Below are 17,118 nucleotides of genomic sequence, written 5' to 3' on the forward strand. Positions count from 1 at the left end.
CCCAGGTGGTCTGGGCTCTCTTACTGTCTACATTACACTGCCTCTCTTTAGAGGTGGGGCCTAAGGGTCAAAGTGGTAAAAGAAGCTGTCCTAGCTCACAGAGCCAGTAAGAGGTGAGGCTAGGGTGCAGGCCCATTCGGCTGCTGTAGACGACTATGCCCTGTGGAGCCAGTAGACACAAATGAATCCTCCTTCCCCCTGCTTCCCACTCACACATCCAGGATATTGGAGATCAGGGGTTAGACCACAGTTGCATACCATACTTCCTCAACATGATTGGACCTCCTTAGGAAAACTTGAGAGAGAAAGAAAGAAAATTTGGGGGGAAAAAGTTCATAATAAAAAGAGGCCCTTGCTTGGATTACAGTGATTGTCAGATTACAGGTTACTGGTAGGTCCCCAAGAGCACTGGAGACCCATAACTGCCCAAGTGACCCCTTGAGCCATTGGCCAATCTGCAAGTGTGGTTAAGGAAGACAGAGTTCATGCATTATATTCTTCCATTACTCCTTGGGCATAACCCGCTGCCTCTCTCTTTATCCTGCAGTAACCTGGAACCTCACTGCCCCAAATAAGTCTGTGTGACATTCTAACCACTGCCAAGCACTGAGAACACTAGACTGTGCTAGGGGTAGTGTTGTAGTGATGAGTTGGGAATACAAAATATGAGAAGAAGTTCTGCAAGGTCCCTGAACGTCCTTTTACAGAACATGACAAGAGTCCTTCCAAATGTTACCAGAGCCAGACCCTGATCATATATGAACTTCTCCAAAATCAGTTTTGGCTTCACAGTGTCTTTCTCATCTGCAGGCAGACTAGAAGAACTCAGCATCAGTCCTTTAGAAGTCCCTGTAGCATCTGTGTTGGGCTAAGTTCTCCTACTTTTTTCTGTTTCAAAAATCAGCCATCAGGGTTTTTTCTTCTAAGCCAGAACATAAGGTCTCACATTGCCTGGGGAGACACTCACTGGTCCAAGGAGGACTAGGGGGAGGGAAGTATGGCAAGGACAGAAAGTAAAGGGAATGGGCAAATGTGAGGGTCAGAGAGGGAGAAGGTAGACCAGAAGTTGCAACGTGATGGCCAATTGTCTAAATAACTCTAATAGGATTGTTTGGGGGAGGTCTGAATAGGGTTTCAAAATAAGCTGAATCTGCTGCCAACATTGAAAATCAAGAAATGCCAGACACAAAGAGACAAATTGCATGATCTCACTTGTATATGGAATCTAAAAAAAGTTGAGTATGTAGAAGCAGAGTAGAACAGTGGTTACTGGGCTGGGGAGGTTGGGGAAATGGGGAGATGTTGGTCAAAGGGTACAATGTTGCATTTATATAGGATGAAAAAGCCTGGAGATCTAATGTGCAGCATGGTGTATACAGTTAGTGATACAGTATTGAATACCGGCCATTTGCTGAGAGAATAGATTTCAGGTGTTCTCATCACACACCAAACCAAACAAAACAAAACAAAAAAGGTAACTCTGAGGAAAAGTTATGTTAATTAGCTTGACTGTAGTAATCTTTTCACTATGTATTTGTATATCAAATCATCATATATATGTATATATATGTATATATATACAATATGATAATAAGTATACGCAATTTTATTTAAAAAATAAAAGTAAAGGAGAAGAAAGTTATATTTTCAATTATCTTTTGAAAGTATGGTGTGACCCTAATAGTTTTATGTACATACTTATAACATTATAATAACAGATAATACTAAGTGAGCATATACTATGTTCCTATCTCTACACCATAAACTAAATTACTCCTCATAACAGCCTTATGAGCAAAGTCATATTATCAATGTATAGTTCAGAGACATGGAGACATTAAGCACATTGACCAAAGTTACCTAAGAAGTGGGTGGTATTGGTGTCACTGAGTTCTTCTCAATCCTGCATGGCAACATTTGGCTAAAACACTGACTGCCTTATTTTATTAGGGATGCACACCCCACCTGACACCCTATTCCTTTATGTGATTTCCTGACTCCAGTAAGCTTATGAAACCTGTGATGTAGAACAGAGGTGGAAGGGAGAACTATTGTAATGAGTGATGAAGTCTCGTTCCCAGACGATGAACCAGGGGGGCTCCTCTCTCAGGCTAAATTACTCTGTCTCACTACCTTTTAGCCAATTCCATGCACCCTGCCAGAAGGGAGATGGGGAACAGGTATTCACCATCACGAAAAACCCATGTTCATCTCTCAAGACCCATCTTACATTTCCTTAATTCTATAAAATCTTTCAGTCTATTGCTTACTTCCCAAAAAGAACCACACCTAGAGAGTCATAATGCCCACATATATAACTCTATTAAGTATAGAAAATACTGTATTGCATTTAGCTATTATTTTTGTCTAGGACTCCTAGAAGCAAGATGCATGTGTTATTTATGATTCAAGGACTGAAATTAGTGTCTAGCACATAATAGGCACTCCCAAATCATTTATTGGATGGCCGTACTTTCTCTAAGCCTAGCCTTCTCTATCCCCTTCAGCCTCCTTGTCTCTGGTTGAATAAGCTTCAATTCTCCTTTAATTCATACTCCATTTTTTGTCTAAGCCTCCACTGCTGCCTTCCTATAGTGCAAGCATAGACATTTCTGCTAGGGCCCCAGTCTGAGTCAATGCTCTGGTCCCTATCTTCTTGGCCTGCACAGTCTTCTAGAACAGGATCTGACCCCAGGACAACCATGCTGAGTCATGCTGAGTCACACTGAGGCTTAGGGTGTGTAGACAGATGTTTTCAGCCTTGAGTGATGACTGCTATCTGGGTCCCCAGCAGAAGACTTACAGGACAGATGGCAAGAAAAGGAGAAGTTGACTGTGTGACTGTAACTCCACCCTAACCAGCATCATGAAGGATGGATGAGGAAGAATGTGACATGTTCCAGAATATATTCCCTTCTGATTTAAAAGATCATTTCTGGTTGTCTTAATAGATGCCATAGAATGAGCAGTCATTGCTCATCGGATATTAATCTTGAAGATTGTCCCTCATACCTAGAGGTATAAAAAAATCCTTATTAGTACATGCATATGGATTTTTAGTTCATCAAATATATAATCATTTGGCAATCAGATGTATAGTCATTAATCTAATGCTATCAGAGTAATCTGAAGTATCGCACCTTTGTTAGTAGGCTTGTCAATTCTTTCTCACAGTCATATGATACAGGGCAGCATCTTAGTTTCCTCCTGTAATTAAGATGTGGCAGGGCTGGCTGGTGAGGATTTTTCCAGCTCTCACTTTTCTAGGGTCCCTCATACTGAACACCTACTTTGCAAAGTCCTGTAGACATGGGTTGCCGTGTGGGTATGAAAGAGGAAGGAATGAAACAGAGGAAAAGGAAATCATTACTCACCATCTTAGGACACCTCCAGACATCCAGTGGCAAAGAGCCTGTACTCTTAAAGGGCACATGGTTATGTGCTGGGTCTGATCCAACTGGGAATACCCCTTAGGAGCCCTCAATTTATGGACACCTCTCAGGCCAGTCTTTGTGCTACTACACTTATTGGGAAAATACAGACAACTCCAAGCCCAATAGGGAAGAAATATTCCTTGAAAAAAGCCAAAAGAGCTCCCATGTGCCAGTAACTGTCAAGGGTTACAGAGGGATAAAAACCCTGAGACAGTGCCTGTGGAGAGAAAAAGCAGGAGGTTAAAGGACCAGACAAGGTATCCAGAAGAACGATGTTGAAGTGGGTTTCTGTAGAAGTAAGTGGAGGCAAAATGATGTTTCAGAAATGTGAAATGACTTGAGGAATTACACAATTGGGAAAAAATTTTAAATGAGAGACAGATTAGTTCAACTGACTCATGAAGAATTTTCAGATGAACATTTGGTTCATTTATGACATTGATCTTCTTGAGGTCTTGAGCTATGTTGGTTTTGGATGGCCAGGGTCCATTACTGGTCCTGGTACATACTTGGCATAGCTTCTGTTCGGTGTTGGTGAATGAGTGACCCTTTGTCAGTCTAGTTGGCTCTGATAGGAGCACAGAGAGAAGATTTAGTGATGTTAAGACTTCTTTCTTAAGTACAGGAATAGACAAGCTACATGAAACCTGTCTAATGTAAGTGCAGACATTAAGAAAGGAAATATACCTGGGGTACCTGGGTGGCTCAGTCAGTTAAGTGTCCAGATCTTGATTTTGGGTCAGGTCACCATCTCACAGTTCATGGGTTCAAGCCTCATGTCAGGTTCCACACTATTATAGAGTGTAGACTGCTTGGGATCCTCTCTCTCCTCTCTCTTTGCCCTTCCCCTTATTGTGCTGTCTCTCAAAATAAATAAACTTTAAAAAAAAGAAAGGAGATCTAACTAAAGAATGTTTACAAAGACCGTGGAATACAGGGAGTGAGTTATGTGTGTAATAACCAAGAGAAGGGCTGAAATACGAACCATTTAAATAAAAATTACCTAAAAAAGTGACAGGGAAAAAAATTGGGGCATGGAGAGACTAGTATAATTTGAGTTGAAAGACATGCTTTAAAGAGTGGTATTGGGTGAAACTTGAAAGTTAATTGAAGAATCAGAGAATCACTCATTCCTCATAGTATGAGTAAGGAGGCTCAATAGTTGAGAGCAAAGAGTTTAGGAGTCAGACATTTTCGGTTTGTGTTCTTCTTGGGAAAATTAAAGATTCACTTACCATCTTTATCATATATAACATGTGAGTAGTAATTAATCATCTGTTTGTTTTGATGGCTATGGGATGTCACATATAAACTCCTAAGAAGTGCCTGAAAGAGATCACATACTGAAGAAATGACCACTGTTATTATTATTGCTAACATTTTTGCTCTCATCATGGGTCTGTGGCAGGCAATACAGTAGGAGATAGAGATGCAGAGAGAAATAGCACAAGGCCAGAAATTCTGTGTATCCCCTTACGGGAATCAAGTGAATCATGGGAATAGAATCAGGACGAAAGAGGCTACAGATGGATGAGAAGCCAACCTGAGAAGACATTTTCATTCCATGCCAAGGTACTTCAGTATTACCCTACAGGTGAAGAGTGAGGACGCAAGGTTTAGAGATTCGAAGCCAAAGAATAAGATCACATCTGTGGAAATGAAATAATTCGGGTTTTAGACAAGAGAGTTGGACAAGAGTCAGTCATTTATTCATTCAGCAAACATATCCAGAGTACTGCTCTATAATAAGCTCTGTGTTAGACTCTAGTTTATTAATGTGAATAAATGTAGATGGGGAAATGTCACTGGGCTCAAGGAATTCATATGTTCTGGTGGTATCTAGTCATTCAGATAAACAGTTGATTTTTCCTGCAAAATAACAAGTGTTGTGATGGAGAAATTGACATGGAAGCAAATCATTCTGTCAATATTTATTGACCAAAGGGATAAATACATGAGTGAAGAACTGGGGCAACAAGAAGCTGAGGTTAGCAGGTCATTGCTATAGTAGTTGTTTGAAATGACGGCGTTCTGAGCCAGTACCAGGAGAAGGAGTGAGTGCCTGTTTCATCAAGGCCCAGCGTGGTCTGCTATAGTCTGGTGGAAAATCGGATGAGAATACAGGAGCTTGGGATGCCAGCTAGAATTCAGTCGTGGGCAGAAAGTTCAGAGCTCATGGAAATTCAAGATTCAGAGATGAGGAGTTCCTCAAGACTGATGATTCTGAGTCAGGCAAAGCTGGTCTTTCTCACAGAAATCACTCAACCTGTGTGGACTTTAGACTCTAAAATTTATAAAGAAATTACTCAACCTGTACATAACCCAGATCCTAAAATTTATCCATCTAAGAATAAATGAATTCCATATTTCCCAAGGAACTGGTGACATTTCCCCCCTTCCTTCCCTTTTGGTTTCTTTTGGTAAAAAAGGATTGGCAGCATTTTTGTATTTGTTTCTGTTCTCTATATTTATCTGTGTATCCCCACACCCTTTAACAGTGGTTCAGAGTAGGTGATCAACAAATATTTGTTAAACGAATGAGCTGTGCAGAAGGCATATTATTAGAGACAGACTCTGAAGGCTGCTGTCTAAAAGTAAGCTTTTGGGGCACCTGGGGGGCTCAGTTGGTTAAGCCTCAAAATCCCGATTTTGGCTCAGGTCCTGTTCTCAGAATCGTGAGACTGAGCCCTGCATCGGACTCTGTGCTGACAGCGCAGAGCCTCCTTGGGATTCTCTCTCTCCCTCTCCCTGTCTCTCCCATCTCAAAACAAATAAATAAACATTAAAAAATATATAAATAAATAAAAGGTAAACTTTGGCCAGTTATGGCAGAAGCTGCATCGCAGTCTGAGGTAATACAGTCCTCATTCATTTTCTTAGCAAAGGAAAGAGATGCAGGAACTTTCCTAGAACTCTGCCCGCCCCTTTAACCAGTGCCCGTACGTTTTTACTTGCCTGCCTCTTTTGGCAGAGATCAGTGCTTGCAGCCGAACCACTGGGTCAAATTCTGTTCACTTTTGACCCTTCTTTCATCTTGACCATGTTGTCTGTCTCAGTGCAGCCCAGAACAGCTGGATTTTTACTTAAAGGCTCTGATCAAAGTTCTATACAATCCCCTAGGAGATCTTATTAAAGATCTCCAGAATTGTCAGAGGACTGCGATTTACAGCATGTTGCAGAGGTGAAATTTATTTAGGACACAAACATGGAACCATAGTAACTGGAAGAAGAAGAGCTCACTCACTTTTTAGGGGCCTGGAAAAGGGAAGACCCCAAAGAGGAAGTGGTGGGCAAACATGTGTAATCGTTCTTGATTCTTCCCTGTTTTAGGAAATGTTTTTTGGGTGTTTGGACCTGGCCCATCGGGTGAGCAATTTACCTACACTTTCAATGTAACACTTCCGTTGTGCCTCTGAAATGGGTTCCTCCTTCTCTAGGCCACCTCTCCAGCCCCAGGCCTCTGAGCCGGTTCACAGGCTATGGAACTGCAGCCATTGTCTCCTGACCATTATTTCTGCCCACACTGTTTGTCCCTACTAACATCCCCCAGAATTCTCTTCCTCAAACACCATCCTGTAATATCTCTCAATGTGCCTAATTTATAAACTTTATCATAAGTATGTATGTATAGGAAAAAACATAGTAGATATAGGGGTCAGTACTCTCTGCAGTTTCAGGCATCCACTATGCAACTTGGAACACATACCTTGTCAATAAGGAGGAACAAGTATACACATATACACACTCACGAACCGTGAGATCATGACCTGAGCTGAAACCAAGAGTTGGGTGCTCAACCCACTGAGCCACCCAGGAGAGTCCCATATATATATATATATATATATATATATATATATATATATATATATATATATATATATATATATATATGTTTTTTCTTACAACTCTATGATAGAGATATTGTTATTGTTCCAAATTTTATAGATCAGCCTATGACCACACCTTCTACTCTCTCCCTCACTTAATCTGTTCCTGCATTGACCTTATTGTCATTCCCTGAAAATTCTAAGCATCTACTAACTTAAGAAATCTTCATATGGCCTGGGGCACCTGGTTAGCTCAGTTGGTTAAGCATCCGACTTCAGCTCATGTCATGATCTCACAGTGTGTGGGTTCAAGCCCCGCATCGGGCTCTGTGCAGACAGCTTAGAGCCTGGAGCCTGCTTCAGATTCTGTGTCTCCCTCTCTCTGCCCCTTCCCCACTCATGCTTTGTCTCTCCTCAAAATAAATAAACATAAAAATAAAAAAGAAAGAAATCTTCATATGGGCAATTCCTTGTGCCTTAAACATTTAATGATGGTTCTGTATGAATTGCTTCCTCATCATCTATTGGTATCCTCTCAAGTGTCCCCTCATATGAGAAAATTCCTACCACACTATTTAAAGTAGCAATATCATTCCACACTTGTCCCCATCACAGTCTGCCCTTCATTTTGGGGTTCTCTTCCTCCATGCACTTACCATCACTGGCATATTCCCTGTATTTTACTTGTTTAGTTACTTTCATCTAACTCCTCCCTGCTTTCCATTTCATGAAAACAGGGACTTTGCTTTTCTCACTTCTGTACCCTTAGCACTTCTGCAGTGTTGAATGAATGAATAGCCAAACACACACACAACTAAAAGTGCAAAGAATATGCACATACACCCACTGCTGCACACGTACAAAGCAATCGGCAGAGTAATGCTGGCAGTAGGAAGGCCAGCGAGAGCTAGTCAGACCCCAGCAGGCAAGACCTCGGTCAGATTCTTGAGTTGCAGAATATGTAGGTTGACATAGGCTCTTGAAGGCTGATTCTGGCCAAAATAAAAGGCACGCAGGCCAAAATAGAAACCAGGGTACTTACTAATTTATGTTGAGATTGGTAACTGGAACACTCATGTCTCTGTGAACGATAAATCCTTTCCTTATATCAATCAGGCAAAAGGAAAAGAAATAAATGATGCCAAGGCAGGTAGTTGGGGGCAGTCATGCCAAGTAATCCTGTTGCCAGTGGGGTCAGAATGCCTTCTTCACCCATTGGCATAGCAAGGATATCCATGGCCTGGACATAAATGTTATGAACATTCTAGACATGTTCAGAACATCTCTAGAATCTAAGCCAACAAAAAAGGTCTTCCTGTTTTCTATACTTTCCTTAGTGGTCAATTCTGTAATGATTAGCATCTTTTTTCTTTATACATCAGAATATCTCATAAGATTATAGGTAAGAGCTTCTGGTCTGGGAGTCATTCTGTCTTTTTAAGGTGGCTTTGAGTCTCTCTTTTTGTCATTAAATTTATTTGTTAATCTCAGTTAAATTTAGAGAATGCAGTTTATTCCCCTGGTTACCTAGGCCTTGTGCATTACTTAGTCCCTGCAGCCTTTGTATTCTGACAATACTCACATATCTGTAACTACACACACACACACACACACACACACACACACACACACATTACACAGAACATATTTATCAGGCATTCCTGAGCAGTTAACCATGCAGGACCTTCAAACCCTAGCCCACATTTTTTTGCATTTATCAACTTGTGTAGGAACCAAGGATGGGGTCTTTGAAGGCAGGAAAAGAAGCACTCTGGCTCTCACTGTCTTTAGTTACTTCCCTCCTTTGCCACAGCTCTGTGTGGTCCTGAGCTCTTATCTATGCCCACAGTTTCTGACCCCACCCAGCTATCACCAGCCCAAGTCCCTAGAAGGAGAAAAACACTGGATCTGTCTCTGTTGATTAAAAATAAAACAAAATGAAATAAAAGCCCTCCTCCAATCCCAGAAGACAAATACATTAACAAACCTAAGGAATAAGAAGAAGGAGAAGGAGAAGGAAGGAGAAGAAAGAGGAGAGGAAGAGAAACAAAATAAAAACAAAATCAATCAATCAAACAAAGACAGGAAAAGATTGGTGACATTAGGGCCTGAATGAGGCTGGAGTAAAGAGAAGAGCTACATTAGCCTGTTGGTCTAGGAATCTAAAAATACATTCTTTTCCCTCACAGGTGCCTCAAACTCAGTAAGATACAGGCTGTAGGAATTTGGTTTCAGAAAGAACTCTTCTGAAGCGAGAGTTAGCAAGGGCTACAAGGGGTTCAGGGGACGAGCAATCACTAACTGTCCCTCTAGGTCTACAAAAGAAAGGAAAGTGCCCAAGTTTCTCCTAATTCTGCATGGTAGATGATCTTGTTAATAGATGGGGTCTAACCATAACCATTACTGTTTCCATTTAAGCCCTGCTTACTTATCAAACCCTAAATTTATCCTCTTCCAGAGAGATGTAAATTTTTTGTTCAGGAAACATGCTATGCTGCAGCTTTAATACTGAATATCCAAAGTACTGAAGATAGCATGTCTAACTTAAACAATCCTTAACTGTTTTTTAGAATTCAAAAGTCACCAAGTCAGGAACTTCCCAATCTTCTAGCAGCAGACATGGAATTTTACCATAGTACTGGATCTTTTCCATTACTTCTGTATATAAGATACTAAGCCTTATACCTAGAAGAGCCACATTTGAATCAACCCTAGGTAGAACCTAAATACTGGGTCTATGCATGCTTCAGAGGTACTATACTTGAGAAAGTTTATAAACCACTACTTGACTTAGGTCTTGGGTCAGAGCCTTGGACTATGAACCAATAACCCATGTGGTGCAATAAACTGAAGGGAAAAAAGATTAGAAAACACTGGTTCTAATCAGAGTGTCATTCCTTCAGAGTATTTTTTTCTTTGTTTTTCTTAGTTCATACAATCCATTAGGCAATATTATTTGCGATAAACAAGAAAAAGAACAGGGATTTCCTGCTTTTGAAAATAAATCACGAAAATAAATGAAGGAACTTTACTCAAAAGCATCGAGGAAAGCAGGAAAATAAAGCTACATTTCAGGGGAAATGGGAAATTTATGACTTATCTAAACTGTCAGATTCCAGCTTTAACCTTCAAGGTCCATCATATAGAAAAGTGTGCAATAACTGGCTGGTTCTGGTTTCCATTTCCTCTTCCTCTTGCTTATTTAACATCCACACATATCTCTGGCTATGCCTGAGGCACAGTGATCCCAGAGGCCAGTCAAGCCACAGATGTCCATGATGAGGTTTTGGGGGTAATAGTGGGGTTCATGGGGTCCGGAGCCAATGACTAAGAAAGAATTCTTGAAGACAACTTTGGTGCAAAAAGATGATTTTATTGAAGCACAGGGACAGGACCCATGGCAGGAAGAGGTGCCCTGGGACCAAGAGGAGAGACTGGTTATATACTATGGGGTCAGGGGAAGTAAAGTTCAGGGGAAGTTTCCAGTGAGATTTTCATATGCTAAAGAAAACTCAGGATACTGGAGGCCTGGCTATTGTCAAGCTAGGGTTGTTTTTCTCTCTAGCAAAGCATTAACATTAAGACAGTAAGGAGTTCCTGGGGAAACATTTTACTCAGCCTGTCTCAAGTATTTGTCAATGGGCTGCAGGTTATAAGGAAATTTAGTTCTATCTGCCATGTCCTGCCTTTGTTTTCCACATCGCTATGGAGAGATGATGGAGACTTAGGTCCTGCAGGACTATGATCTCTATCTGCAAACCATTTGTTTTTCCCCTTTCCTTTGTTCTTGGGCAGCCAGAAGTACCTGAGGAATACCACACATATCCCACCTGGTGGGGGTGGGAGGGGGATTGGTTGCGGCCTTATGCTCCCTCATCAGTCCATGTTGTAAGCTGCAAACGGGGAGAAATCACTCTGAAAATGCAACCCAGCTCTGGTTGACTCACCCACAGGCTTTGTGAGAGAGGTGCCAAGGAGGCAAGGGACTTAGAAACCAGCAGTGTTGCCTGATGTCAGTGTGGTCTTTTCTCTCATTCTTTCAGTGACCAAAAACTGTTCACTGGCATCCTTCATGGCAGCCACAAGAATCTGCTGCTACTCATGGTAACCAGTGTATTCTAGGCTGATGCAACACCTCCTAGAGCCTTTGATGGAAACCGTCTACTTACGTTATGAGAATATAAATTCAGATGCCTAATGGAAGCAGACTAACTGATAACTTCTCTAATAAAGAGTCCTGCACAGGGGGCCTGGGTGGCTCAGTTGGCTAAGCATCTACCTCTTGGTTTCAGCTCAGATCATGATCTCACGGTTCATGGGCTCAAGCCCCACTTCTGGCTTTATGCTAACAGTGCAGAGCCTGCTTGGGATTCTCTCTCCTTCTGTCTCTGCCCGTCCCCTGCTCACACTCTATCTCTCTCTCTTTTTCAAAATAAATAAATAAACATTAAAAAAAAGAATTGTACATAGCTTTTTGTGCCTTCAGTGGTTTATAAACCCTGACTATGATTCTCCACTTAAAAATTAAAAATAAAAAAATATTTGTAGTGAAGAATAACTTTTGAAGTAATTTTTCTCAGATAATACTATGAAAAAACATGCAGTGGGGCCAAAGACCTAGTTTACCTACCAACAGCGTAATTTATACAATTCCCATTAATAGCACCTATACATATAATATTTGACTCATAGGATTTATACATGTGATAAATTAATTACAAGATTTAAGAAAATATTTTACTTTTCCTTCCTGAAAAGAGGCATCTTAAATTTCTTAAAATCCTGCACAGAGCTTCCAAAAACACAAGTGCTACAGAACACATAAGAGGCAAGAATTAATGTTGGTCAAATTTTGGAATTTCTTTTTAAAAGTCCTTTAAACTTAAATACCCTAAGACATAACATGTTTTTTTTTTTACTTTATTGACTTTAATTTTATATGTAATAAATAAATATTCTTATTGTTTGCTTTTTGATGATTTAATCTTTCTGATCTATCTGGATAATAATATCACTTATCTCTATACTTTTTTTTTCCAGGAAAGGGAGATAATAATCATGATGTTTCATAGGAGAAATGAGTAAAGTGCTTCAAAATGAGCAGCTGAGATAATGTAGTTTGAATCAACCAACACCCAAGCAGTAATGAGACTACATTCAGCCTACCTGACTCCAGAATCAGAATTTATAAGCCTTGCACTAAACTACAGATATCCCCTCTTTCAATCCTGTCATCTTTCCTGAAACCTTTCCCCACAGCTGTTAGTAGTAAGAGAGAACAAGTAGGCCAGATCCCTGGAGGCAAGCCAGATCTCTTCCCAAAGGCCTTTAGAGGATGAGGTATGGGTCCTGCAGTGAGCATGAGGCAGGAGGGTGAAGATCAATCCCATACTCTGAATTTAAGAAAAGACTGGTGTCTACACTGAATCAGGAGGAGGGTGAACGTACTCATACTGTCTGCTTCAGAGAAAGGCATGTTTCCCAAACTCTTGGTATTAAGAGGCCTAGTTCTTATTCCCTGGGCTATGGCAATGTATAATCCTCATACCCAAGGTCTAAGGAAAGGATCACTGTCCTCACACTAGATCTGTAAAAAAATTTGCCTTGGGAACCTAGAGCCCTATCTCTATTGATAATGAATTTCTTATTCACCCAGGGCTATTCTTCACTGAGTAGGTCTTTCTTGTCCATTCACTGGTCTTCTCCTTTAGTGATAAAATATCGTCTCTCTTGACCTAGAATCTTGTCATTCTAAGCCATATAGTCTAGCCCAGGGAGGTTTTCCTGACTTTTTTCAGAGGGGAAAGCTGTAAAAATCACAGCCCAGGCACACTGGTCCATTAAAGATTGAAATTGGATTGTGCAATTAGAGAATGCTTCTTCTCCAACATTCTTTACCACCCTATCAACAGGACTCCAGAATAACAACCGTGGATTGCAGCCGAAGAAGTTGCAAGGTGCACACTATGTTTCATGATGAGAGTTTAGGGAAGCCCAAAGATAAGAGTGGCATCAGCAAACAAACAAACAGACAAACAAAAGGACACTAGAGGCATCTGAACCCTCTGGCACCTCTGGCCGCAGCAAACATTAAACCTACTCCAAATCCTAGCCTGATTAATCTATTCATTCGTCAGTTTGATCACAAGCCCTGGTTTTAAATCATTGCAGACTCCTTATCTGTCTCACCAATTAAAGAAGTGTAAGTAGGGCAGAAAATGAAAACGAGAGTTCAGGGAAATCTCAAAATAGCCAGTTTCCCCTGAAGTCACAGAGAAAAGGACAGAGAGAGGGTTCCCGGGAAGCACAGGATATAAGTTCATTCTGTCTATTCTTTCTATGAAATTACCCTTGGGTATTGTACTTTGGGATTGAAGTCTTAGTCATATTGTGGATCCCTTGTTACTCCTTTCAGCTTCATGAAGTAGCCATGTATATGTTTTGTCAGCTTTAGAAAACTAAGAACCAGAGGCTTTGTTATAATCCACTCCTCAACTGAGTTAAAACTGGCTGAGATTCTGTGTCAACAGTTGTATTTTTTTCTTCACTCTGTTCTTGTCCCTGTCACCATCTTTAACCCAAATATTAAAACTGTCTGGCTAGAATCATTTCCCTATCTTGGGCTTAGCTCCTCTCTACATGTCTTTCTTGAAGAAGAAGAAAGGGAGAGGTGGATGTCATTTTGGAGGATCACATGGAGAGAGAAGAGGGTGAAAAGGAAATGGAAAATTGTGTTGAGGACAGAGGAGGAACCAATGCCTCAGGAACCAACACACATTATCACAAGTTCAGTGTGCATTCTTCACTGCTGACCCTTTCCTGATCTGACTCCACCCCTGAGGGACACAGCTCAGCATTGACCAATGATTTCAAAGAACTAGGAGGAACAAGGGGCCAGAAGGTCAGCAGTAAAGAATAAAAGGTGACCCTTTCCAACAGCAGCACATACCCGCTTCTCTCTCTGATCGCCTGTAAGTTCCCAGATCTGACATCATGGTGCATTTTACAGCTGAGGAGAAGGCTGCCATCACTAGCCTGTGGGGCAAAGTGAATGTGGAAGAGGCTGGAGGCGAGGCCCTGGGCAGGTAGGCACTGGGTTTCAATGCATGGGAAAGGATGGTGAATATGAGCCTGGCCACTTGCCTGGGAAGTTCCTGAAGAGCTTTGAAAGTCTCTGATTTTCCACCTGCTGTGGTCCCATCACATAGGCTCCTGGTTGTTTACCCCTGGACCCAGAGATTCTTTGACAACTTCGGCAACCTGTCCTCTACTTCTGCCATAATGGGTAACCCCAAGGTCAAGGCACATGGCAAGAAGGTGCTGACCTCCTTTGGTGATGCTATTAAGAACATGGACAACCTCAAGGGCGCCTTCGCTAAGCTTAGTGAGCTGCACTGTGACAAGCTGCATGTGGATCCCGAGAACTTCAGGGTGAGTTCAGGAAATGTTCATGTGCTCTTTTTATACTGTTTACTTTGAGATAGACTAACAAGAATTTCAGAAATAATGGGTCAAACTTGGTGTTAGTAGGACAGACCGCCAAAGGGCATGACCAGGACTACCTTGATTCAGGACTAGTGACAGTAAAGGCCTACTAGCAGCCAGGGTTTGCTTAAAACTTCTCAAGAACTTTTGTCAGAACTGAAACGACATCAGAGAAAAGAAGACTTGTTCAAGGAGGAATGGAATTTGGCATTTGATAAAGGACTGTCTCAAGGAAGGAAGAATGTCTTATTTTACGTGGTTTCTGATGACTGAAGCGTAGGGAGAGATTTGGGGTGGGGGGAGGTTTGGACAAATTGTCACAAGGAAAATACAACAACTTCTCTAAAATATATCGTATTACCTGTCAGTATTGTTACCGAGTGGAGACTTGTCCCTGTCCTGATTGGAGACTTTAAATAAACTCACTGTGAGAACCCATGCCACCCTAAAATCCTGTTGTTACAGGAATTAGACGACTTGTAGATAGAGGGAGGGAGAGAAGCAAATAAAAATGGTGAGATGCAAGAGGATGGAGATAGAGGTGGGGAGGGTGTTGAATGGAGAGCTCATACACATTAAATTGAATTTAGGGACTAGCTTATCTGATTTCGTGCAGACACAACCCTTGAAGTAGTTTAAGGTATGGAGTTGGCAGGGACTGTAGGTATTGAACCACTTTTTCTGCAATTCTTTTCGAAAAATTGTACTCAATGTGCCTCTTTTTCATTTTGTCTTTCACCTAAAAGCTCCTGGGCAACGTACTGGTGATCATTCTGGCTTCTCATTTTGGCAAGGAATTCACCCCTGATATGCAGGCCATGTGGCAGAAGCTGGTGGCTGGTGTTGCCACTGCTCTGGCGCACAAGTACCACTGAGTCTTCCTTCCAGTTCAACAGTGCTCTTTTGTGTCCCCAGGGCCCTCCTTCTGCATATGGGGACTTGCGTTTGGCCTTGAGAGCACAGCTTCTGTTTAATAAAGTTCATTCTATTCAGTCATCATAAATGAATACTGTGTTTTTTGCATCTTTCACTCATTGGCTGAGGGGTGAGGTGAGACATAGGGAGAAATGAGAGCTCGTTTGGGAAGTGTGTAGGGACTCATCAAAGGAAGATGGGTATTATGGGAGAATTCTAGAAGGTCTGGGTGTATGCTAGGATGGGGAAGAAATTTTCTGGGTTGGGGAAAGGGTTAATTAAGCGAATAGGGATTTACAGGACAGTGTGGCAGAAACTTACAGTAGAGGGGAATAAAGGAGAGGCTAAGAAGTGCCTCAGAAGAAATCAAGATAGATTTGTGGTGCGTGTCAGGGTTCAGCTTTAAAAGCTTTGCATGGATCTAAGATCTCAGCTAGGGTTACTTTTTCAATTTGCTTTAATGTACATTTTGAATCAGCTAACTTATCATATGTCATGTGAGCCTGAATTGGACATAAGAGGATGAATTGAGGGATGGCTCGGAGTTTTCCAGAAAAATCTCCATTAACCAACAAAAGTCTGTTCTTTCCCAAAGGGTTGCATGGTCTCAGTGGGGAGCCACAGTGGGAAATCACTGTGCATTATTTTATAATCAAACATAACATATGCTAAAATAAAATTGGCATTAGGATATTATATGAATTCGGGGGGAGAGAAGAATGACCAAGGTTTCGTGTAGCAGATGAGATAATAACAAAGGCTCATAGTCTAAAACCAGTAAATTAGGGCTTGAGCTAATTTCTTGCAGGAAAAGGCTTTCTGGAAGTAGAGGAGACAGTAAGAGTATTAGGAGAGACTAGATAATCCAAGGCTTTGATTATAAAAATAAAAACTATTACTATGTTTTTGTCAAGAGTAAACAATAAATATCCTTAGAACTATAATGACTCAAGGAATAGGAGTTGGGGTGGGGGGAAGTTATCAGTTTAATGAACACAAAATGAATTCCAAATTGCAGATTAGATGTAGATGCTAATTCAGAAGAACAGACATAATGGCCTAAACCCAAGAAGAGCAGTGAGATCTGCAAAACATGAAGGAGGAGCAGAGGTTGAGTGAAGAAGAAACAGTGTCTGATTGGCTGGGGTGGATGAGAAGGAAGGACGTGGTAGGGAATGACTGAAATCTCCCAGCCCTGGGGGATCTAACAAGAGGCTGTGTACTACCTTGGGGACCCCTGTGTGGGAGTGGCAAGAACTGAATGACTCTTGAGGAAGTCGTTGTTATTTTACTTAGGGAGTCTAGACCTCCAGGCCTTGAGTCAAGCTCTCATATCAGTTAGGTATTTCATTGCCTCTGCACATTGATCAGAATTTGTCCTCTGAATTACCTTCTAATTTGAGTTTATGTCTCCACCATCCAGATGAGAGACCAATGATTACTTAGTTGCAGGTTGT

At 41.3% G+C, this 17,118-nt stretch overlaps 1 protein-coding gene across 1 annotated transcript; it reads left to right on the forward strand.

Moving 5' to 3' along the window:
- The first annotated feature begins 14,194 nt into the window (after positions 1-14,194).
- HBE1 (hemoglobin subunit epsilon 1) lies at positions 14,195-15,749 on the forward strand. Its single transcript, XM_019438048.2, has 3 exons — positions 14,195-14,346; positions 14,470-14,692; positions 15,493-15,749. The coding sequence occupies exons 1-3, from the start codon at positions 14,255-14,257 to the stop codon at positions 15,619-15,621; spliced, it is 444 nt and encodes a 147-aa protein (XP_019293593.1). The 5' UTR covers positions 14,195-14,254; the 3' UTR covers positions 15,622-15,749.
- Positions 15,750-17,118: the final 1,369 nt, after the last annotated feature.

This window comes from Panthera pardus, unplaced genomic scaffold (assembly GCF_024362965.1).
Source record: "Panthera pardus isolate Hobbes unplaced genomic scaffold, ASM2436296v1 HiC_scaffold_12, whole genome shotgun sequence".
NCBI classification, from domain to species: domain Eukaryota; kingdom Metazoa; phylum Chordata; class Mammalia; order Carnivora; family Felidae; genus Panthera; species Panthera pardus.